The following is a 26508-nucleotide window of genomic DNA, read 5'->3' as shown; positions in this document are numbered from 1 at the left end:
ACTGTGGCTTGTTTCTTTTGCTTTTTGCCTTATAATAATGTTGTTAATGGTTTCCACTCATAATTGACACCATCTGCACCTAACAAGGGCTCTCCATCTTTCTGGTATTCAATTGGCTGCAGACAACATGTAATTGCATTGCACTCCCACCTGGCCCCAACTGTACCATGCCATTATGAAAACGAATCTTAGCTATGGATGTTGTCCTATGAGACTTTGCAGAGCAATGAAGAAAATTCATATTCATTGCCACAAATAAGGCTTTCTTCTGCAAATCACTTTTCAATTAAACCAAAAATGGTGTACACTCAGTTATCTGTTACAAATACAGTAAAGATTAAATTAGCTGAAAATATTATTTAGCACTGTATCAGTTTAAAACATCTTTATTAAACATACATTTTGTCATTTAACGAGAATCAGCAGTAGGAACAACTGAAGTTATATTTCTGTTATAATAGTAAAACTCAAGTGACTTGAAAATAATGCCTCAAGAGAAATTAATTTACAAATTTAACCTACATTTTCTTTACATCAAAAAATGACACCTATCACTCACACTATGACTATTGAGCAGTTAACAAAACTAAGAGTCATTTTCAGGAATTAACTCTTTCTATTTCCCTCTTTTTGTAAATGAGAGGTGAGAACAAATCCAACTGGATGTATTTCAGCATGAGACAAAATTTATAAGCTCACAGAAATGGCCAGAAAGTGCTGCAGTATTAAAAAAATTAAAATGAACAATCTTCCTCCAAATGGACAAGGAGACTGTCTGCAGGGTAGCACGGGAGATTTGGATAGTCTGTATGAGATGGCCTGTATTATTTCCCAAGAATTCTCATTATGGACAGAATAATATTGGTTTTATTTACTTGACAAGATACAGATCAATGTAATTTTAGCAATAGTAAATATCATCTAACAACATTTCCTTGAACCAGATCCCAGAATTTTAAGTCAGCTTCTTCATCTCTATTCATGCATCATTTAAAAAAAATAATAATAATAAAAGTATATGTATTAACTCTAATGTGGACTTCAAGTATGAAGGAATGCTCTAGTGATCACTTAGTGTGGATTAATGAATATAATAAGACAAAGAAGAGTTTTATAAATATAGTTAAAATATTTTTGCATGAGTAAATTCCACTGTAAGTGGGAACAGTTGACACAAAACTTAGTGTTATTTAAGGCTTACTTACTTAATTCCTCAAACATGAGAACTGAAATGGTATGTACAATCTGGACACAATCAAAATCACAGAATCACAGCATGTTAGGGATTGGGAGGAACCTCAAAAGATCATCTAGTCCAATCCCCCTGCCGAAGTAGGAACACCTAGATGAGGCTACACAGGAAGGTGTCCAGGTGGGATTTGAATGTCTCCAGAGTATCTCCCATTCCATAACCCCTCTGGGCAGCCTGTTCCAGTGTTCTGATACCCTCACTGAGAAGAAGTTTCTTCTCAAATTTAAGTGGAATGTCTTGTGTTCCAGTTTGAACCCATTATCCCTTGTCCTATCATTGGTTGTCACCGAGAAGAGCCTGGCTCCATCCTCTTGACATTCACCCTTTATATATTTGTAAACATTAACGAGGTCACCCCTCAGTCTCCTCCAAACTAAACAGACCCAGCTCCCTCAGCCTTTCCTCACACGGGAGATGCTCCACTCCCTTGAGCATCTTCGTGGCTGCGCTGGACTCTCTCCAGCAGTTCCCTGTCCTTCTCGAACTGAGGGGCCCAAAACTGGACACAATATTCCAGGTGTGGTCTCACCAGGGCAGAGTAGAGGGGAAGGAGAACCTCTCTTGACCTACTAACCACCCCCCTTCTAATACACCCCAGGATGCCATTGGCTTTCCTGGAAAAAGCTCTTTCTGTTGTACTTGTATATGGACTACTTAAGAGCATTGCAGTCTGAACTGCAAAGGATGTCCTCAGCAAAAATGATACAGCATAGCTCTAATACTCTTTACGGTGGAGCAGAAAACGGTATTCTTTTAAAACCGCAAGACATATAAAAGTGTAAAAGAAAAATATATTCACAACACTTTAAAAAAAAATCAAACTGGAAATTGAAGCTTAAATAATCATAGAAATTTTTTGTGAAATAACAAAATAAAAGATCAAAACATTGAACTTTCTCCAAGACCTGTATTTCTGATCTTCTTAGACATACCTTAAATTTTTTATACATCAGGCCACTGGGATTCCCTCAAAGTTCAGATGCAGTAGCAATGAATTGCTTGATTTACAATTGAAATTTCAATTGCTTTTTCCCTCAAGGGCCACGAAAATGAGAAAAAAAATCATCAAAATGTTCTGCAGATTAGTCCAGGTCATGTAGAAAAGCTGACTAATTTGTAACAAAAATCTGAGATTATTATTTATAATACTTGATTTTTGGTGTTTACACAGACTTACTACTCAGTTAAACTTCATACCTCGGATATATCTGTAAGTGGGGTAACGGTCTAAACAAATGAGAAATATGTGAATACTCTTGGGCAGTGACAGTCTGTGTCTGTAACAAATTTAAATAAATAATCCTCATCAGACTTTTAGTATTTCTATAGAACATTTTGTTGCAGTAAATCAAACATCTTTCACAAGACAAAATGGCAGCAGTAGCAAACAAGCAGCAATCTTGTACTGCAGCACTGTACACAATCACAGCTTATCCTCAAATATTCCCACAGAATGGAGTTCATAAGGACTTGAAATAAAATGCCACTTAAGAAAAAAAAAATATTTTGCTAGTAAAACATTTTATGAGAACTTACTAATGATGTTTTTCTGTTTGTGCTGTCACACAGGAAATTCCTCAGATATTTATTTCCACTGCATCTTTCCTAATCTATGCCCATTCAATGGCAAAAAACAGTGAAACCTCCAAAACAAGAGCTTTCATTTTGTTTTTTTTAATTGTTAAAGAATTTCTAGTATAGCATCTCCGAGAACTGTACTTCCAGCTAATATTGATACTAAGCAAGTAGGTAGTAAAGACTTGCTTTACTCTAAATAATAAAGACAAGGCAAAAAAACTGAACTGAAAGGCATCACAGGAGACAGATGAAGCTCAAGAAATCTGTATTTCAGAAAGGAATGGTAATCCTTTCTAAAACTCATCCACGTATAGAACAGAACACAAGAATACAATTACCACGTCATTGAGAATGCATACTTATGCACTTAAATATGTATGCAGATACTTCTTACATATATTTAATAAAAGTTGGACAAAAGAATGAATAACAATACACTAGTCAGAATGTCAGCAGCTAACCTGCAGACAACAACAATTCAAAACCTTTTCTTTTCTTAGGAAATTACTTGATTGATGTTTGAAATTCACTTTGTGTTTCACTGTCAAAAAACACTACCTCAATAAGATATATTCTAAAGCAGAACTGTAAAGATAATTAATCCAATCAATTAAAGCTGTGTTTTCAATTGCTTTATCCCAGACTCTTCAGGGATGAATTGACAATTAATGCAATCCCAAATGGGCCAAGCTCTCACACTCCCACAGACTAAAGGATGATCAATGTCAATCAAACTTCAGTTCGTGGTTGCTAGAAGCACATCTTTGTGCACTCTCTCCTGTTATAATATTGATAAAGGGGATATGGAGGTGAGGAGGATACGTAAGGTACCTTCTGATAGTTTCAGAAACTTAGAAAGCTTCAAGGAAAGTCTAGAATTGACACATTTGCAAAATGGGCAAAGTTCATTTGAAAAAAAAAAAAATATTAGAAATCAAGCTAGGAATCAGAAAAAAGGGCATTTTCCCTACGGTACAGTTAAGACAAACCTTGTAGCTTTACATTTGGGCAGTATTCAGGTTCCCTGAATATCACATCTACAATCAGTATGCAAAAGGAGCAAATACTTCTGAAATCTTCTTAGATACACAAAGATACATTGAGCATAAAAAAGTTCTATAGAACTAAGAGTTGTCTATAAATTTAACTTTATATTTTCCGTGTGTAAAAATAAAGCTGTCTGATTAAGAACACAACAGCTGAGAACAAGCTCAGCGCTCAGCATGAACCTATATGTCTGTGTTTATATTTGTATAAATCTTCCTCTTCACAGTGCCACTGTTATTCTTAGATCCAGCTGTTTTACACCCACTGCCAGATGGTACTTTTATGTACAATTCTAATCAAGTACAATAGGTGACAAAGTATTGGAAAAATTAGCTACTTAGGATTAACTATATTGGTGCCTCTGAAAATACAAACAACTCCAAAAAAAACCATCTGAAAACCACATATGAGTAGGACATATAAAGCAAGTTGTGAGAGTTTTTACACTGACATCGGTCTTCAGTGAAGGGACTCCAGATAATGAGATAAACTTCAAGAAACACAAAGATAATAACTGCTTATTGAAAGCAAGGTCTTGGGGCAGGGGGACCAAACAAAAACAAACAAACAAAAACAAACCTGTGCCTGAAAAGCACAGCTTATATCTATGGTTGCATATTACATTGTATTGCATCCCAGAAGATAAAACCTAAGTCAAATAGAAAAGGATATTCACGACATAAATAGTTTCTGTGCTACTGCCATTACAAGAAATAGAAAATGGGAGAATTTCCCAGTTTAGTGGGAAATTGAGTTTTCTGCTAGTGCTTTTACCAACCATGCCTGATCATAGCAAGCAAACGTTATTCTCTACTCTATTTGAGTCACTAATTCAGCACAATATACAGAGGTCAGGATGACAAATGGAACTGAAGATAGACAATTCATTTTTAATGCTAATGTAAAGAAAACTCAGAGAAGTACTTTATGTGTATTTGTTAAAACACCTTTTACATGCAGAAAAATAAACAGAAGTGGACAGAGGAAGGTTGTGAAATCTACTTATAAATAAGCATGGAAAATGAAAAAGTATTGGCAGGTCATCGAGCTCTCCATTCTACTGCAGCACATTCATCAGACTCTAGAGAAAGAGTGCGCTTCAAGTCAGATTTTCCTCTTAAGAATAAAGGATAATTCCATTATTTCCTTACCCCATAGAATTAAATAATGAAACATTTTATAGGAAATATTAATTGGAAAAGAACAATCATTAGGATATACGATGCTATTCTGTACTAAACAGATCACTTTCTTAATCAAAACTCTAAGTAAATGCTTATGACTACTCTGAATGTTCTGCTTTCATTCAAACTAAATATGGAAGACAGACATTAAAATGAAGGAATCTATAAAACTGAAAATGTAATTATTTGGTTATTTGTTACCTAAAGATTAAAATAATTATGTGGGTGATATTTTTAATATCTCACTGGCAAATGTTTCATATTTAACTGCTATTTCCAGTATTGAACAATACAATTGTCCAAGAAAACAGTATTTTATGAATGAGATTCAACAAATAAAGAAAAAAAGGAGTCCAGTCCTTATTACTATGCGAAACATTTCCTACCGGGATGTGATTGGATTTAATTGACAGGGATGTCAAGATAGTCATTTCACTGCTAGATAAATTCCCTGTTTAAGGTCTGAAAACCTCCATTAGTTGCTACAATGCATGACTGAAAAGGTACCTATTCACTTTAAAGAAAAATGTTCTATATACATATATGTTGTGGTACTAGGAGAGAAGGATTCAAGTTGGTGGCTTGTAAAAAGTAGAAGCATTGAATAAACAAGCATTGAATAAACAACACAATCTTAATGAGAGGTACTAGAATCCCTATAGTTTTCAAAATTGATAATGATCATTTTTTCAACTAAGAATTATTATTTTAGTGATTTTGTTTAGAACCTGTCTTAAAAGGTGAGTTAAGTACTGTTTTTTAGTAAGAAAAGTCAATTGAGATTAAAGCAGATGTATTGGATCACAATTTTGCCCATATTTTGTAATGGAGTATAGTGGAGAGATCTCATAAGTTTGTGCCAGAACCAGAGTTTCAACAGACATATTGTATAGCGACACAAAGCTGCTTAATTGTCTCTGCTGATATGTAGGACTAATTGGTATGGATTATGTTGAGGAAGCTGCACTATTTTCTGACCTCAGATGTCTCCAACTAGCATTCCACCAGACATACCATTTGATCCAGGACTAGTCTGGGATAGTGTCTGTTAGAGTGATGAACTGGGTGGCATAAAAATGCTTCTAGCTTACCCTCCTGTCACAGCTGTGACAGTATTTATTTTTCCTCCAGTCACCTTTTCTATAGTGTGAATATAGCAGGGTGAGCAATGGGTAGTATCTTCCAGTAGGAGGCTTGTGGATTTCCTCAGTATCTTTCACTAGAACTAATCACGTCACACATCCTTGCCCAACAAAACTCAGTCATCTTTCCACTCTTCCCCCTTCCTTTACTAGATAAGAAACTGGTGGTGTTATTCTCATCTTCCTTGATACCCCTTATGTATGAAGTCATGTAGGATTCCTTTGTGGACATCCCCACCATTGCCTCTGCAAAACTACTGACAGATTAAGAGTCTTGGATGAACAGACCATGGGCATTTTGTTTTAGACAAATGCTTACACTAGTACTCTTCAGCTTTGGATTGAAGACATGATTTTTGTCAGTCTATGCTCTAATGATCTAATGACAGCTAACTGTTCACAGCACAGGCTAGAGAATGCAGTTGAGGGAAAGCACGCAATGGTATATGTTACTGTCTATATGTTACTATCTGTCTGGTGTGTGCGCTAGATCCTGTTTGTCTTCACTTCTCCTGGCCAAGCCATAGTCTCTGTTGTTCACAAGCTTTCCTCTCATCCTAACTTCAATAATTCCTTTTTGACCAAACTCTAAAAGGAATTACTTTTACTAATCCTGCTCTTGGGAATCTTAAACAGACTGATATTTCAATACAATTGATTCTACGTTGACAAAATGGGTGTCAAGTCAGCTACTAATAAAGAATAAATATCTCAGGAGTTCCTGACCTGAACTAAATTCCTAATGAGTTCATTTAAAAAAAAAAAAAAAAAAAAGTAGTAAGAAGAAAGTAGGGTAAGAAAGAAGGAGGAGAAAACAAAATAAAGTGTGCAAGTATATTAACCTAAGGTTGCTGAATTTAAACTGCAGTTGGGAGTTTAACATTGGCTGAAAACCCAAAGAAACCTAGAGTTATAAATACTTTTCTATCCCCATTGATAGAGTAGTCAATAAACTGGTAGCAGTACACAGATTAGGTGGCCCACAGAAAGCTTAAGCACCCCAGAGAAATCTCCCATGTTGTCAGTTTTGCTCTCCTTGAGGAAAACAATCCAACAAAGCCTTCTAGAAAGTAGTGCCTAAAAATCAAAATCATTATATAATCAATTAGCTTCAGAAAAGACGATTGTTAGAACAAATAGCTGTATTTCGTTGGTCTGAAATAGAAACATAAGTGGAAGCAGGTTTTATTCTATTTGACATTTCTGACCTGGATATGTTTGGCACACAGAAGCTTTGCCACTGTGCTTTAAAAAGATTTTTAAAAGATCTTCAGAAGAACCACCACTTTATGTGCTTCAGTGGTGGCATATCGCCATGGTTTAACAGCATACACATTAAAGTAAAATAAAGTAAAATTTCCTAAAATTAATGAGAACGCTCAGCACAATGTTAAGAAGGAAAAAGTATTGTCCTCATTTCAAGGGAGAGTAATGTAGAACTTGAGTTTTCCCACCACTTGGCTCCTCTCCACGAAGCAAATCTCTGTATTAGTTCTTTGTGTTATGCTCAACATGTCTGGGCTATAAAGGTATTGCTTGCAAATCACAAAATATAGAGCTGACATCCATGTATTCAAGAAAACCTTCTGCTGGTGCTACCACCTACCTAAATATCAGTATGTACAGATGTCAACAGTGAAATGTCTGATTTTCTGAGTTAAATAAGGATTGTTTTAGAATATAACCGCTATCATTACAGACAGCTAGGCTGGCTCACATGAAATGACTCCAGCATACTATCTTCACCAATGCAGTAACGACAAGCCTAAAAGTAGTTGGGAGAAAAGCAGTTTTAAAATACTACTGATACTTCAAAATATCATCTTCCCAAAATAACTGGATTCAACCAAATAGTATTCTATTAAGTCCCCTTTTATTGCTTTCTTCTGTGTTATTTTACCATTTTGCCTGTTACAGCCCTGACAGTGTCCAGCTTGATACATAAACAAGGGTGGAGGATAGATGATATCAAAGAGAGAATATTCCTAGTTAAGCTGGTTTGTATCAAACCATCACACAGCACAAAAGGTCAGGATGAAACTTTCTATTGCCTGGACAAAACTACAACACTATACAGAAATGTTAGTGCAAATCTAAAAAATTTTGAGATGTGCTTTGTAGATTTTTACTGGCTCACCATATCTTAGGAGAAATCCATCAAACGCAGGAGTTGGAAATCTGAACAGATATGCAAGATATAATGCTCATACTGTGTAATTCATTCACAGTTTTTCAGGAGTGTTTCTATCAGTCTCCTAAGACATTTTTTTTCCTCCTGCAAACTAATTATTTGGCAAATGTTGTTTCCCTGTATTTCTTCTATCCTCATCTGGAATTTGAAAGATTGTACATATGCCAAATGAACATTAAAAAACTCTAATTTTGAAACAGTATATATAATCTCAACACACAAATGTAGTTTTTCCTCTCCATGCTACAGATCCAAGTGACTGTGTCAAATCTAGTTTATATAAGATCTTTTTCCCAATCTTTAGTTATTTTGGCAGACTATGCGCTATTATAAAGTTCTTCGCACTCAGGCGATGAGACAAAGCACTGATTTGAAGTAGATGAATGGAGCAATTTAAAGATGTATGATTGCTACAGGAAAGGAGGGAAAGGAGAATGTACTAGAATACTCACTTTGACGAATCTATGAAGTATATTACAAGAGCACCAATACTAAGAGCGAAGACTAAGACAACCTACAAAAGAAAAGAGTCATTATTTAATAGTGTTAAAGTGAAACGTTTATTATTTTACACACAAAAAAGACAAGGAAAATATATCATAAATTAGTATATTTTAATCTCAGTTTTCTTTGGAAAGCTACTCCTATTTGAAATTCAAACACTGTATAATACTACAGAGTGCTTTCCTGCATTGAAAAAAATACACAAACAAGTTGAATCCTAGCTCAGGGAATCTTAACCTTTCAAATGGCAAGCAATCCTATTGCATGGTCTTAAAAATCACACTATAGTTTTGTCAGACCTATACTCCAGAACTGCAGTAAGTTCCTGCTTATTCAGAGGTAAACAAAGAGTGATGACACATTAGACTGAATTTTCATTTATATACATGGTTGTGAAATCTGCAGGGTAAGTGTAAGGCTATGTAAAAATACATATTTACTCTGCAGTCCTGTCCACCAACAGTATAGTTAACTTTCAAACATGTTAAAACAATAGTTTGATGCAGAACGTCCTGATACAATAAATACACACCCCAGGGACCTTGTAGTCCCAACATCTTCCTCCCTTTAAATCTATTGAAGTTTTTGAACCAAATAATTTTGCTAGGTCTAGCATTCAGGTCTCATTAAGAAGGCAGAACTTGCTTTTCTGGTTAGTGCATCAGAAGCTGGATTAATCACATCTCCATCTGCCTTAAATTCTTCTGAACACAAAGACAATCGTCTGTTCCTCTGGCTCCAAAAGATTCCCCAACATTGTGGGACCATTTAGTTTCACATCCTAGCCAAAGTAGGTCTGCATCTACACAGGACAGCATAATTGAAATATCTGGACTCAAATTTTGGCTTGAATAATCATGAAGTACATCATAGTTTTTGTACCCATTGTGACCTAGATTTCTGATATTCTAGGTTTCTCTTAAATAATACCATCCACTGGATAATTTGGAATCTGAAAACATGAATCAAATAAGCTTTTTTATGTATCTTAGAATGCAATTCTTCTGGAAGAAATCAGAAAATATTCTTGTCTGCTGCGCTAAGGCTGGGAAACAGAAAGTTATGTCTCCCGCAGCTCATCTGATCTGCTGGTCTACAGAATCAAAACAAAATACCCTTTAGTCTTCTGGCAGGCACATCTCAAGTTGCTGGTTAGCAGCAACATCCCTTAAAATAAACCTAGAGAATTGATCATTCAGGCAAACCAGGTTAATAATTAAGGGCACACACAGCTCTTGAAACTGCCAGTTAAAATATGACTTCTTAGGTCAGAAGTGGCTCAAATTTAAGACATAATCTAAACAACTGCATGTATGGAGAAAGAAAAAAATAAGAGAGAAAGTGATGTCATTCCAGTTCTGAATAGATTTATTAATCTGAATCAATACCATAACTAATGCATGCTACCATTACTATTGCTACACCAACACATGGACACTGAAACAAAAACTTCTTCCTTCAATGCAGGCTTCAGAACTTTTTCTGAAGCTGCCATATTAGGAAGGAACTTGACAGTCACAGTGCAAACAATAGAAGGGAATGTGCAATCTCTGGATTCTAAGTAGCCTTACTGAAACAACAACGTTGAAGTTTCTCGACTCAGTGCTGTAATGGCAGTATCTGAAGCAAGGTTTAATTATATAAACAAACTCTGGAGCTCTGCAGGGCCAAAATCAAACAAGCATATATTTTCCACTAAAAGAAACTCATTAATTTCTTAATATTATATAATCACTACAACTTGTTAAAAGAATCTATTCAGTTGAAAGTTTAAACTAATTTTTCATTCCTTTTAGATCTTGCTGACCATAACCTTTTGCTTTGTGGATATCTGAGAAATAATATTTTACCTGAGTACAAGTACTTGTTGTTTTACCTGATGCACTATCAACCAAATCAGTGAGATCTGTCAGTCAAATTCAAGGACTGAAGCAGGAAGCTCTTCAAACAAAATTTTTACTACCTGAGTCTAATATAATGTTAACATCTAGAGTTTGAATCTTCTTTCATTATACATGTGTTATTGATCAGATGTGTACAGGTGTTGCAAGGTGAAATAAGCTATTAAATCTATGTCAACTGGTGTGAGAATCACCATCTCATAAGAAACTAATGTGGTGAATAGAACCTGTGGATTGTCACTTGGCAGTATACCCCAAATTATGATCAGCAGTGATCCGAAAGCCCATTATTCTCTGAATTAAGTTACTGGGAATCCAATTGATTGTGCACACCCTGCAACCTTTGCAGTACACCAAGTCACACACAATCACAGTTTGGATCTGAATCAAATCAGTTGCATTGTCTAGCTCTAGAATTATTTATTATTATATATTTCAAAGGAAGTCTTTACATATTTTTTTTAAAAAACAGAGTTAACCAAGGTGCTGAGGGTTCTGGGAACACAGTGCTTACATTTTTGGTGAAAATTTCATTTGACCCAAACCAGTTTTAAACATAGATATTCAATCTTACATTATTTAAAGTCAAGTATTAATGATGGTGTTCTAGCCTGCACTTTGTGGAATCATTTCTATACCAATAGCACAAACAAAATGACTATTAGAAACAGGTATCTCCTAAAAACAAACAAACCCAAAACACTCAAAAAACCCATCAACACAACACCAGGTTCAGCAGGAGTTTTGAGCTGAAGAATGCTGAAATGACCATTAAATGCTGAAAATGATTTTTTACAAACTAAACTTATAATCTGTTTGGGACGCTCTGACTCTCATTCTTTCAAGTTTTGCAAAGTATAAAAGTAAAGCTAGACTTGTATTTTCCATTTCACATAGCAAGTCTTAGGTCACAACATCCAGCCATTGCCTAATAGCTAAAAGAATTGTCTAGAACAAAACCAGCATTACTGTATACCAGTCTTGCATTTTAGTTATATCCAATGCCCTAATAATCATCACCGTGCTGCTTAAATAATGTCATATAGATTCTAGGTAAGACACTTTCAAGACAATTAAGGAATTTAAACATTCTAGGACAATTCACATAACTGCCACCAAAATGCAAATATCTAGATTTTGCAAGAAGTTCCAGACTCCGATGCTCCACCAAAGAGAGAGAGATATGCATGCAAAACTGCACCATTCCCCTACTGTAATATTTATGTGATTTTAAAGCAAGGCTTGTTTTCTCTCCTATCGCACCAAATCACATGCCTAACATCAAATTCATAACATCTCCCAAAATCACAGAAAAAGCATCAGAAGATAACGGAATCTTAAACTTCATTTTTATCCTCCTAGCAGAGAAACATGTTTTTCATTTGCTAAGTGACAGAGGTATTGAGCTGAACTTGAATACATAAGTATGTGGAAAAACAGGGCCTGAACCAATCGGGTTAGAATCATATAAAAATTTTTAAAAAATAAAATTAAAAAAAAAAAAAACCACACCACCAGAACTTCCATGACATTATAAAAACAGTTGATAGACACTTGCTATTTTTTTTCCCAACTGAAAAAGCTGAATGCAATTTGATTATTCAGACCCATGGAGACAATTAGATTCAGATTAGAGTCTTTGCTAGATTGTTATGGGAGATAACACCTCTTTTGGGGAACTTACTAGGCTTGAAGAGAGGTATGAACATAGACAGACTGATATCCCAAACTCGCAGCAACTACAGTCTAAGGGAGAAAAAAAGCCTATATGTATGTGAATTATTGTTTTTTTCATTAAGCAGGCCATGGGGAGAAGCTTACTTGTTCTATTTATTATTCCAATGCATTTGGCACAATATTGCAATTGCTACACATCTATTGTAACGTCTCTCTGCCTGGAAGGAAATAATCTTTAAATATATAATAACTTAGTGTTTGTTTAAGATTGAGAAATCTGAAGTCATATGCTAGCAGCTACACTGACTAAGCACTTAGTATCAAGTTAAAAAAAACCAATCTCATTAAAGAGGGGGAAGAACAAGGCGTAGTTGCTGCATACGCTTGAATCTTTCTTAAAAACAAACAAACAAAACAGAGTTCAATAAAAGTGTCCAATGACTTTTTGAGGCAGAGAAAATGCGGACAAAATCCACTTAAAGAAAACTAAAAATGTTTTGCTCTCCACTGCTAGAAAGATGCTCCAGAAGAGCTATGACTGCTCTGTTGCAAACTGCAGTCAAACTTTATGCATCCATATTAAGGATCCAAAATAAAATAAAATAAAATAAAATTTAAAAATCTAATAAGGATGTAGCAACATATTAAAACTGCAGGGAAAGTATGGTCATTGAGAAAATACTATCAGAATTAAGCTGTGATAATCATAAAGGGGATCATATACCTTTCGGGACTAGGGCTTTGTAATAAAAGGCTGATATTGATAAGCCAACGGGTGGCACTGTTTCCCCTACAAATGCAGTGAACTGACGTCCCGGTGTTATTGGAAAACATGAGAAACTGAAAAGGCTGCTCACATGAGAGAGGGGGGCTACAGTGAACACAGCCACAACGACCAGCAATGTGAGGGCTGGAGAGCGGGAATTTCAATTACTTACTACCCTCCAACGTCTGAACGTTCTGTGGAACATGGAATGACCATCATTGAAGTTTCAAAGGCAAATTCTCGCTTATAGCTCAAGAGGTAAAGCACGAAATATAAAAAGAATAGTAGTGTATTGTTATATTCCTCTCAACATTAAGTATTAAAATAAGAAGCAGTCAGTGAAAAGAAAAAACTTACTTCAGGGCACCAGAGAGGCTCTGTTTTGCTATCTGATCATAATCCATTGTGTACTTTTCTTCAGAAACACCTGTCTGAAACTCTTATTATTCTAAGATTAAATTTTTCAACCCTAAACCTATTGTATTGCTTAGAATATATTAGGTTGTTCATTATTAATATTTTTAGAATTTCACTTAATTTTAATTTCTACATCCATACAGTAAATATGATGCTTTAAAATAAAACACTATGAGCTTTTATATTTCAAATTGCTTAAGGAGAATACAAATCGTTTCTTGTGACCATAAAAGCTACATCCTCAAGGATCCACTAGTTTTGGAACACTAAAGTTTGCATTAGTAAGATGTCAATAGCCTGAGGTTACAACCCAATTTCAATTAAAGTGTACAAACTCTAGGAATAAAAACCATACTTCTTTTAACCATAAAAATGAAAATCTATTGTATTTCTTTTACAGAGAATCAGAATTTACTTCTCTGGATTTGTTAGGAATGTAAACCTGCATTTCTAAGGACACACGAGCTGCAAATTGCATTTCAGGCGCAGGAATTACTTAATCATTGCTTCGCAATCCCAGCATTAATTTTCAGATTCCAGGATATGCACCAGGACCTGTGCAGTTATTGCAGTTTAACAAAAGTAAGACTTTAAGCAAGTCTAGACCACAGAAGAACCAAAATGGCTTATTAAATTGTGTCTCATTAACTGATACCCTATATGCTACCCTATGGTAGCACTTTATTTGTATGTTTCCATTAATATCACCTTTGGACATTCCACAGTGAAGCAGCTGCATGATGTTAAATTATACAACTCATATTAGTTCAACCAACAAAACAGTCCTCATAATTTCATGATTTTTCAATACAAACAAAATGTTATATATCTTGTTATAGCAATAAACAGTAAATTTCTCTTTAGAGACCTTCTTTTTTTCTCCACTGTACCCTGATATGCTGGAGTAAAGCAGGAGTAAGGACCTCTAAGATCCATCAGCAGGACCTATTATCATGCTCTGGGTGAACCTATACACTGACTTTTCTCCAGACTTAAAACACATTACCCTGCATCCAGGCTTTCTGCCTCTGTTTCTTTACCTGGTCCCTGTCAGGCCAATGTTTAAATAACTAAAAATAATTAAGGTAAAAGTACTAAATATCCACCACCTACTTTATGAGGTCACGAATCCCCAGGTGCTCTTAGAAGGTCCTTCTACCTCATTCAGGTTTGCAAGATCATATTTCTTAATGATGAAATGCTCTCTTAATATCTTCCAGAACAACTGCATATAATGCCAGCTTTTCTTTAAACTACCTAACCATGTATAAATTGTCATAAACCACTTTAAAAGAGCGAACCAGAAAATGCACCCAAATGAGGGCTGAAGTAGGTGAATAGGACAAGAAAGATAGAGAAAATAACGAAAAGACAGAATAAGATTCCATCTTGTTCTTACCAGTAATAAATAATAAATGAAAAGTTCAAACAAGGATTCTAAGAAACTGGGAAATTTCCTGTCATTTACCTTTTATTCACAAATACTGGCAAATAGATTTTGCAGTTAATGTGCTCCCTGTATAAGGGTAAGTTTGATGGAACATAATACTGTGAAGAGGAAGCAGTGATATATGCATTGATTCTCATGTGAGTACAGACAAAGTGCAAATTCTACAGGCAGCACCTGCTGTTGATGACAGAATATATGCTTACAGCTATGAATCTTAAGGGATGTGTCTGCTGGGCAGTGTGCTAGCTAGGAAATCTGTCTCAGTGACTTATTGATCCTGCCATTTTGCACGTAGAAGAGGCAGGTGGTGCAGGGGAGGAAAAACAAAAACAAAAACAAAAACAAATAAACACACACCACAACAACAAACACACACACAAACCATAAACCCCACACATTTCTATTATTTCTTCCGTGCTCTGAATGTCAGATAGGATTTAGCATCCAATTCTAGAAGGAACTGAGCACCTCCAAGCTACACAGTGAGCAACCCCATCTGTCAGGGAAGTCAGAAAATGTTCAAGAGCACACAACTCTGAAGAGCCTTTACCAATTCTTAATTTTAAGCCTGAAGCAATTACAGTACTAAATCCAAACTTGAAACTTTGATAGCCACATTAAAAACTTTGCATGCAAATTCTTTCCTTTCAGTTACATTTTCTGCTTTTTACTTTGTTTACCTTTATTACATAACAAGGAGATAACTAAAAAGTTAATTAGCTATTATATTCTACAATAAATAAATTTAGTCACCAATGTGTATTAAAAAGAGTAGTGAAATCTTCAGAAGCTTTATGAGATTCTTCACTTTATAAATTTTCTCCTTCAGCAAAGCTCACATAGACTTAGCATTTACCAAGAAAAATCAAAATTTATCCAAATGAAGAGATGAAGGAGAGCAAGACATGACTATTTGATAAGCCAATGGGCAGTAAGTTCTCAGTGAACTTTTCCAGGGATTTCATAGCAAGGATTTTAAAAAGAAAAGACAGCAGTAAGGTAGATCAGCATGAGCTCTGGTTGATGATCACGAGCAATCAGAAGACTTGGTTATTATCCTTAGTTCTGCCACTCATGCAGTGTGTGCCTAAATCATATCACTTGACCTCTCCATGGTTCCAATTCTCCCTCTTGATGTCATTTGACAAAGAAATTGCATGTCAACTCATTAGGGCAACCACTGTCCTCCATTACTGGTGTTTGCAATGGATCTAGCACAGCTGAGACCTGTAGTGCTGCCCCAATAATAATAAAAAGCTTGAGGAGGACACTATGTAACAGTATCAGCACTATCTATGAGAGCAAAGGGACTTTTTTTATTAATGGCTTTTATTTAAACAGAAAGGTGTCAATATCTCTTTCTAAAACAAACTTATTATTAGTCATCTTCCTGGAATTACATTTGTGGTCCCATTAAGCTACTACCTAGTATAGCAGGGTTTTAACTTATTACTGAAATTAAAATTATGGTTGTATTGCAAATATACATTAAAAATACAGTTCATATTTAATGCATCTCTTTTTACAGACTTGCCTAATAATGATAAGAAATATAGAAAAATAATACATAAGAAATATAGAAATAAAATTGCTGGGAGAGAAAACAAATGCAGAAAAGATACCAAGAAGAAATATTCATCTCCTACTTATTGAACTTATGCATCAGAACAGTAATTTGAGTATTATCTGAAAGGTACAGGTTACATGCTTGGTAAAGGCCTGAATCACTGTGAACTCACCAAACTATTTATAACTGTAGTAAGTACTTAAGGTAATATGTCACTGGAAGTAGGATATCCAACATCTCTGAATAAAACCCAGAATTAGCAAATTCAGCAAATTAGCAAATTCAGCATGTCTGCTATCAGCTGCATTTTATTCTATCTCAAATAAAAAATTCAGTGTTCTGACATCTACTTTAACAGACTACCTCTCATTGGAGCAGACTTCTTATTAAAGGGATGTTGTGGGATCAAAATTCAGGAATAATTAGAATAAACATCAGACTTGGGAATACAAAAAAAAAAAAAAGGCAGAAAAAAAAACATGAAGAAAATCAGGATCTTAATGTACTTTTGTTTTCCACACACATTCCCAATCTCATTTGGGGAAGAATTTTTAAAAAGGAAATATCTTTGCTATGTTTTCTTCCTTACATGCTTCTAATATGTGTTAATACGTCAGATCTATTTTTCTTTCTTTATACTGAGTTTTTCCTCAAATTTCCACTGATATATTGACAATAAAATGAAAAATTCTGTTCAATATAGAAATTTGAAAAGATTGAGATTTTCTAATTAGTGAAAAAAATACAAGACAAAAACTCCCATCTGTTAATGATGCTCTGTAGCTTGAAGTTAATTAGGTTTGCTGGGAGACTCATGTCAATACGACCAATTAAAGTGCATGCGACTTTTCCAATTCAGTATTTATTTCTATTAGTAAAAAAAAATAGCAGTACTTTCTATCACAATGTGACATTTTCTACACCTAAATGCATAGCATTATATGTATGTAAAAATGCGCGTGTGCGCATAAATAAATAAATATATTTATTTCTTTCACCCTAAAACGTCCTTCACATCCTGATTATCTAGCAGTCATCCAGATCACCTCCCATTATGGTCAACAAAAATCAAAGTCACTTTTTGAATATTGGTAAAAGCATAATTCACACTGATTGCCAGAAAAAGAGTTATGTTGTAACAGTTACCTACAAACTATTCCTTCAGTTGTCAATGTTCTCATTTTCAGGTTCCTCATAGTCTGATTGTAGATAAAGGCCATCAGTGAGCTGACTGGAATGTCATTTTAGAGAAATTAGTGGCTGACCTGTCAAACAATCAAATCATGCCAACTGAAAAGCAAACAAAGTCAGCTGCAAAACTGCTCACAGGCAAAAGAACCCAATCCTAGAGCATGGTCTCCCTACTATACAACACAGCAGGAGAGCAGCACTCATAATGATGATAGATTATTCACAGTCCCATTCCCTGTGCCAACCCTGGGGAAAGCCTCTGCTTACAGTGTCATGCCCTGAAACTCAATATATGGTAATAAATTTTGTTTGTTTGTTTCTATATTCCTCTGTGTCAGTTGTGATAGAAAACTTTTTATCTCCAGATGAATAATTGGAACCAAGTAACTTCAGATGGAACTATTGTTCTAATAATACCAAATTCTGCCTCTGGATAAATGAAGTGATTGAAGTGAGATAAAGAAGCAAGAAAAGACTCTTGCATTTTCTGGTATAGAGCCTACACAACAAAATCTCCACCTGTAATGGAATATCTTGAAAAGCACAAAAGTGCACTAACTTATGGAAAGAATAAGACAAGATATTGCCCCAAAATCACAACCAGAATCTATGTAATTTAGAAAATAATCTAAGTAATGGTTCAACATCAGGGAAATTAATCACCTGAAACAAAGAGAAAATCAAATAAGGTCTATATTAGTAAAAAGTAAACATTTGCCAACAGTTAATCCAGACCTGTGTCTGGAATACCACAATACAGAACTGAAAATTCTAAACTGTAAAAGCAAACAAACACACACCACCACCCTGGAAAACTCTGTCTTTTTAAATTAAGCAATTTTCTTTTTATTAATTAGTATTTCTCTAAAACAAACAAACAAAAAGGCAATCAAATTTCACTGCTCCTCTTTACTTCAATATACTGCACTCCTCACAAGTTCCCATCAGCAATTTGTTAACTGAACAACGACATAAGAGAACATCCAAGAAACTGTCAAGTGAAAACAAGATCGAAACCAAAGAATGGTGGTTAAAATGCCAGAAACGAATAATATAACAGGATAAAGAAAATGCTATCTTTTACTTGTTGAAATCAGAAATGTATTTTGGAGATAAGTGTCTGGTGTAAAAAAAACACTGGTAAGTGCTCTCAGGAATGAATAAAGTTGCCAGTGTAGCCCCTTCTGAGAATTTAGGCCTGATCCTGCAATCCATAGTGTGTTTTTATAATATTATATGTATTAACACTGCTGCTAAAGGAATTCCAAGCTTTATTGCCATGCTATAAGAAATGACTAAAAGGAATTACATTTCTTTATGAATGGATCACTTCAAGGATTACATTTATTGGAATGATTGACTTTACACAGTCAAATTAATGCCAAATTGTATGGTAGACAAAAGGAATCCTCACTTTTCTCAGTCATTTGTACATTAGAGCCTGACATACAACCTACATGACAGTCACATCAAAAAATGTCTAAAGAGGAATTAGAGATGGACTGGTTAAAAGAGGTTACTTCCTCTTGCTAAGGTTCTATGATTGAATGAGTTGGGCAAGTTAATTTACTCAGATTTGTTGTTAGTATTCCTAAATTTTCAGATAGCACAACTCCACAAGCACAGAAACAGTTACCTCCCTTTTCAATCGTTCAGGTTCTCAGTCACAAAGACTCGCACATACAGCAAAGGGCAATGCAGCTGTGGAAGTATTCTCTGAAAAATGGAAAGCTCTCGGCTTCAGTAAAGCCTAGTGAAATTTCATTCAAGAAAATGACTGAATGAGGAAGAAATGGTCAAATCACTCACCCTACAAAATAAGCATCTGAATGCTTGTCAAGGAATGTACCTTAAAACAGTATGAAAACAGTCTTCAGAACATAAAAGAATCACTGCTAAATGCAACTGATACTGCAAAAACAGTTTGCTGCTGCAGTGCTCAACTTTACAGCTCTCATCTTCCATTTAACATAACCTAATTTGGTGGGTTTTCCTAAATCTTTTGTAATATAGAGATCATTTCCAGAACTGTAATATTTCTACTTCTGTTTTCAGAGCAAACAGAGTATAACAATTTCTGTTATCTGCAAATGAATGAAGTCATTGGTCAAATTCTATAAGTCTACGAAAATCCATGGCTGCTTCATAGACTTCTAAAGAGAGGTAGCCATCAAAACCATGCCTTTTTAATAAGTACCACTAAACCATCAGAGATTTGTATGAGGGTTTGGAAGAGCTCACAGTACCTTAATTCACATTGTCTACTCAGTGATTAGACACAGCTTACTGTCAACTACATCAGAAGCTTTCCTGTCGGAATTAAATGAAATATCAAACACCGGACATAAATGAGCAAAATAAATGTGAGGAAACCATGCCAAATAGGAAGAGGGAAAGCTATTGTTGATGGAGTTAAACAACAGTATTTTTGAAAGTCACCTCTGTCAGCACATTTTTCTCCAGCATTGCTTGTCCTTTGGTCATTTTGCCGAAGCTGATAGTTTTGACTCATAGCCACAGGAAAACATCTCTCATACCAATCTGCTTGGAGACTGAAAAAATGACTTTTTTATCATTAGGAATAAACCTAAACCTACTTAATCACCCAGCTCTATATGAGAATTTGTGGATACAAAAAAGCTGCCTATAATTAGCATACAAAGGAAAACTAGAGAGAGAGCAAGTCTGAGCAGTGATTGTAAATTGTAGCACTGACTAAATTTTAGTCATTGTGCAGACTTAAGATGTCTAATAATTCTATACAAGAGCATATATCTCAACTTATCTGAAAAAAACAAAAAAAACAAAAAAAAAAACAGCCTAATACTTTTCCAGGAGCTATTTCAAAATATAATTCTAATCAGACCTCAATTTCCCATGGCAACATTAATAAAAACAATGTGAGCTCCTTTGTTTTTAGACTAATTTGAACTGAAAAGCCTGCCAATTAATTTTTTGACACAGTCATTAATCATGAGATAGGAGATCTCTACATAAATAGATAATAAAGTTTAGCAATTTCACTGAAGCAGCTAAACCTAAATTAGACAAATGTTCAGGGTTGTGGTCATCTTGTTTTATGGGGAAGTATCCACTCATGGTAAGAAAGCTATTTTCAATGGGCTTGGGAAGTAAATTGAACAAATGTTGATACAGTGGTTTCTGCTCCTTTAAAAATATGAGCATAAATTTTCTTTTTTTCCTGTGCAAAATCTGCACAAGTATAGTTATATGCTACTACAAATGAAATCTTGATTCATGATTTGGTGCAAGGCTCCACTGCTACATGGAGGTTCTTCACACTTTGATATTTCAGAGAAAGGCATACAAGTCTTTGATACCATCATTTACAGGCATTGGTGATTTCCATACTGTTAACCATCAAGGAAATGCTGAGGGTATGTTGCACTGTTAATCTGGAATTATGATTCAGCATCATGTAGCAAATCATTAGAGATTCACATGAGGTATGAAATTGAATCAATCATTTACAGCTATCACTAAAGATCAAAGCAGAAAACAAATTATATAGACAATAGTGTAGCAAGCAAAGGTAAAAAGTTATTTTTACAAAACAAACCTTTACTTGTGGTGAATATTGCTTCTGGTTTTTGAGGGGCAGGATGGAAAGAGCAGTCTGTCTGTAAGGATGCAAAACTGATTTATTCGGCAAATTTGTTTCCTGCAGATGAGTTTTCCTGTGCTGTTATGTAGCTATAATTCTAAAACTGAAAGCTCTTTTATGACCCTTTTTAATGGGGTTTAAAGATAAAATCATATAATCATATCATAAAAGGCTTGCAGAACCAACTTCCAGTATGACTCTAATAGTCTTGTTTACTACCCTTGCTTTTAAAGAACATACAGCAGTGATCACTGAATCTAGAATCGAAACCAACTGTTACCTCAGCTGAACTTTTCCTTGTGACAACACTATGTCAAGTCCTTTAACTTTCACCCTCTGGTGTCGTGACTTCTGTTGTTCTTTTTATATAACGTGAAGAGTTTAATTCAAAGATAACTTTTGAAAGTCATTCCTTCCCCTGGGGGCCATTGTCTTTGCATCTTTACCTGGCTTTCCTAGCCTGTGCTATCTTCCTCCAGCATCTCTGTTCTTCTTACAGATGCCTTCTTGAGGGTGGAGACTTAGAATACTGCCTGCCTCCTGCATGCTTCATATGGTCACTTGTGAAGGTCTAAGACTGTAAGACTACTGCATTTCATTCTGAAGTGGTCTTATCCACAGACATAAAAGAGAAGAGAGCTGAGAATGAGGAACATACAACTTCAGCTTATGTTCTGTCTCATAACTATCAGTCAGTACATTAAATTACCCCTTTTTGGCATGCTTGCTTCAGCCTGGTTATATTCTCTTTCCAAGGAGATACAAGAGCATTTATTCTGAAAACCACCAAAACCAAAACTGGACAAACCACCAGGTAATCACATACCTATCCTGACCAAAGAGATTTGTAAGAGGTATTGTTGCAAGCTCATGTCTTTATGTTAATATCTTTATGTTAGGTTCACTTTTTAAAATACTACAGAATGGGCAGAGCAGAAAGTATGTGTTGACTTACTATCAGTCTATACAGAATCAGTCCTACTTCACTTTATCCAAAAAATGGCTTCTTTTAATGTAGGTCACCTTTCTAGACTGTATTCTAGAGCAGAAAATTTGGCAGCCAGATATGGGGAAATTACCTTTTTAACACATGCTTTTTAGATGTAACAACAGTCTTTAGGCTGGGATGCAAAGTTTCCCCCCCAGATGTAGGCCCAGCTCCTTTCCTCCATTCCTCCAGACCCATGTCCCTGATGCTCAGACTCCCCTGAAGATAGTGCTGTTCTATCTTTTAGAGAATACTCAAGGCAAATGTGGCAGGTGAAAGAGAAGGAGCACCAGCGGTGCATGGGCTATTTGGTTTTGTATCAAACCAAAATCCCATCAACCCCTTGGCTCTGCTAATGACCTCCCCCCATACTCCTGCACAAGACCAAAAAGTGAAAAAAAAAAAAAAAAAAAAGAGAATCAAATGTAGTCCAATGACAAAAAATATTTATATGGAATCTGCAGATGAGAAATATTTATACTGTGGTGATCACACTTCACAAGAACATACACTATCAAATTCTAATACTAACAATTTATTTTCTCAAGAGCTTGGCTGACAAGCTTCCTCTCTGACTCCCAGGTAGAGCTAGAAGAAAGAACTTACAGCATTCATGACTTTAAACATTAAATTAAAATTCCTTTTGCTGATTGCCTATAAACCTCAGAATCCCTCTCAGATCAAAACAAATTTATGACAAAGACCTATGTAAAAGCGTGCCAAGACAACTGAACACCGCTGACTCAGAAAGGAAGTCCACCTACTGATTCATTAACGTGACTGCCAGCAGCACTGAACTGTTCCTAGGAGATCTCTTGTTTAAACTGTTTCTCAATGCATAGTTTGGTTTGTTATCATGGTGTCAGGTATATTAAACACCAGGAAAACCAAACACATATCCACATCTGTTTACAAACCTGACTTTAAAGCTACAGCTTTTCCTTAACTACAAGAGCCATAGTAGGATGTAACTAATAACAAGAACATGCTGCAGGGCTAGTCCACGATGTAAAACATGGCCAGGACGACAGGCTTTTGTGAATGAGCAAAGCATTTGTTTGAATGGGTGACACACACAGTTTGCACTGACAAAACAACTCCAAGACAGGCGCTCTGCCACTGACAGTGGAGTTATAAGCCCCACATTAGTAGAGCAAGCTGACTTTTTTTTGTTCCAGTTCTTTGGTGGACTACAAGCAAATGACCACCGTACTGAATATACAGAGCACCTGTTTAGACTGTGTTAACTCCGACCGCTTTACAGATTTTCCCAGGACAAACCCCTTTGTGTGATTTTACAGCACTTAAACACAGTTCCTTTATATGCAAAAAAAAAGAGTAGTCAGAAATTCACCTTCCTCTGAAATCTGCCCACCAAATCTGAAAAAAGGCAAGTCTGTCCAGCAAACGTTTTTGGATGTTTGAATTATATAGAGTTAATTTATTATTTGAAATATATATATATATATATTTTTATATATATATAAAAGTAAGTTAGCTGAATAACAGCTTATTGGTAGTTTTAATTTCTGAAATATTTTTATGGAAAAGTAGATGCACAAAGATAAGACAAGCAAACCCCTTCTTCCTCTCCCCTACATCCAAAAAGAATGAAGGCTGGAAAAAATAAAGTCCTGCAATGCTCTTCAAAAATTTAACATCTTATAAACATTTTAAATGTTTAAAGCAGACTTCCTTATATATACATGTGACAGGTATCAGATCAAAACTTCCTCCCAGTTTCCCCAGAATTCTAAATTTATATGTAACCCTTCATTTAAGAGTGTAATCATTTTAAATTCTCATTACAAGCTTTTTGATTCCCTCCAAACTATAGGAGTCAGTACATTCATTTAGTTCATGTTTTGAAAGTTTGTTCAAGCCCATAGAAACTTACTGTGTTAAAATTAAAATTTAAGGAGAGCATTCTGACACCCAGAAAAACAGTGACCATTTTAAAAAGGAGGTTTTTCCCCTGTGATTTTATGAAAAAAAAAAAAAAATCCACATTTTTTATTCTGCAGTCCAAGACCTACTGAGTGATCAAAGCTCAAATGACATTTTAAATGATAAAATTATTAGTCCATTAGCTTGAGAAAATGACTTTTTTTTCTATTAAGACCCCAAGACTCCGGAAGGGGCTCTTCTAGCACTCGTAGAAGCAGCTGAGTGTGCCTAAGTTACTACTACGAAGTTATTAATTGTTCGTAAATGGAGATATCTTGTAGCTGCTACATTTACTTGACTTCTCAAAAAAAGGATTAAATGCAGATTAAAAATATTTGAGCTAAGTTCTAATCAAGAGGTCTGATGAACTTGCATAAACCTTGCTCTCCTCCATAATCTCCTAGGAATGCTACAGCTGACCAATAGCATCATAATAATATTCAGTGAAACATGTATTATTATTATTAAAGAAAACCAAGCAAATTGAAGTAAGCTCTTTACTGTTACTTGAAGTCCACTCTTGACAGTACCACTTAATGGTAGTTTATCATGAGTCTTGCCAAATTGTATTTGGTCTGTCACTTCAGTTTATGTCCTTGTTTTCCAAAGACACAATAATATGAATATCTCAGATTTCACTAAACAAAACAAAACCAAACAAAACAAAAAATCTGTGTTATTGACAATAATGTTTATTACATGTTACAAAGCTGGTGATCTCGAACATCATCACCTACTTTTATAGCATTGTTTAGTTTTCATAGTGCAATCTATGCAATAATGTTGAAACATAAAATAAATTATAAAACTATAAAATCCTCTGGAAAAGTTACCACGTTCAAAATTTACCACCAGGTGTACTGCACGCTAAATTTATAGCAACAGCTTAAGTCCTCTCACCACAGTAAATTATTAGCAAATGACTGTAGTTTTTTGCAACACTTGAATAAAAATCAAAATGTACACCATAACAGAAAGGTAAAATTAAATTTAGAATATCTAAAAACTGACAATAATATCAAACTCCTCAGGAGAAAAACACTTCTCAAAATATATGGCTTCACATGATCCAATGCCTTTCTAAAGAAGTAGATGATTCCAGAAATGGAGAAGAATAAGCACGAAGGTATGTCAATTAAAATTGTATTTTTCTTCTCATGAATACCAATAAATTAAGAATGCTTTAATACATGATTATATATAATGGCTGAATCAACTTGTCCTCCTGTAAATTTTCAGACAAAAAAGGGGGTTTTTTATGTTTAATAGTGTTACATTTTAAGAAAATTTTAAAAATCAATTAATCAAACAACAATTCAGTGGAAACATACATATAGGCATAAGAGTTTCAGAGACGGAAAGTACATCCATTTCAGAGCAGCCAATGGTCAGTGGGAGGGGTATTTACCTAAGACATATGAATTTTTTTGAATTTTTTTTTAAATCAGATTAGTTTTTTAAAACTAGTACCTCCAATGCACATCTCTCAGTTCCTCTCATCCAAGATGTTGTATTTTGTGTAAATAATTAAATATCCTTTGGAAAAAGAACATGCCACATCTCTCACAACCAATTTAAGTGCTATAATTAGGCTGCTCTCAAGAGTTCTTCTTACAGTCTCCTTTCTCTCCTCTCTCTGTCTCTCCTTCATTTTGAATTATTATTTTCAAGTAATATGCTTTATCCCAAAGCATATTTAAAATTTTGCAAAACTGGTCAACTCTTTACTACTGAGATGCTAATTTCTCACCTTTAACTTTTTCAGATTTTTTTTTCCTTAGGACTATATAGACAATATTCAGATTAAGGCTTTTTTACTGCTTTTTAGAGTTACTATGAAACTGACCTGTGGAAGCTACATCCCAAGGTACCTCAGCCCTTTCATAGTTGCAAGTTCTGCTCATTTGTCTCTCTTTGGCAATGAACCATATTAATTTTTGTTGAAGAAAATATAAGCACCAAAATTGTGCTGAAACTAGCAAATTATGTAGGACTTCATTTCATCAAAGCAAATTGCAGCGGAACTGCCAAAAAACCAAGTGATCTATCACACATCAAAAGACAGGCAGCTCAAGCCCAGC

The 26508-nt window shown here is 35.0% G+C and overlaps 1 protein-coding gene across 33 annotated transcripts in view; it reads right to left on the bottom strand.

Moving 5' to 3' along the window:
* Positions 1-26508, bottom strand: part of KCNMA1 (potassium calcium-activated channel subfamily M alpha 1) — a 476353-nt gene that overhangs the window by 254459 nt on the left and 195386 nt on the right. For 32 of the 33 annotated variants that reach the window (XM_071811786.1, XM_071811785.1, XM_071811784.1 and 29 more), the window contains one exon: positions 8847-8908. The exons of the other annotated variant lie outside the window; for it this stretch is intronic. In XM_071811786.1, the coding sequence (XP_071667887.1) occupies positions 8847-8908 (62 nt within the window). The remainder of the gene's footprint in view (positions 1-8846; positions 8909-26508) is intronic. 33 annotated transcript variants of the gene reach the window in all.

This window comes from Patagioenas fasciata, chromosome 8 (assembly GCF_037038585.1).
Source record: "Patagioenas fasciata isolate bPatFas1 chromosome 8, bPatFas1.hap1, whole genome shotgun sequence".
In the NCBI taxonomy this organism is placed as follows: Eukaryota; Metazoa; Chordata; class Aves; order Columbiformes; family Columbidae; genus Patagioenas; species Patagioenas fasciata.
The sequence above is the reverse complement of the archived record's forward strand: the minus strand, read 5'-3'. Positions and strand labels throughout refer to the sequence as shown.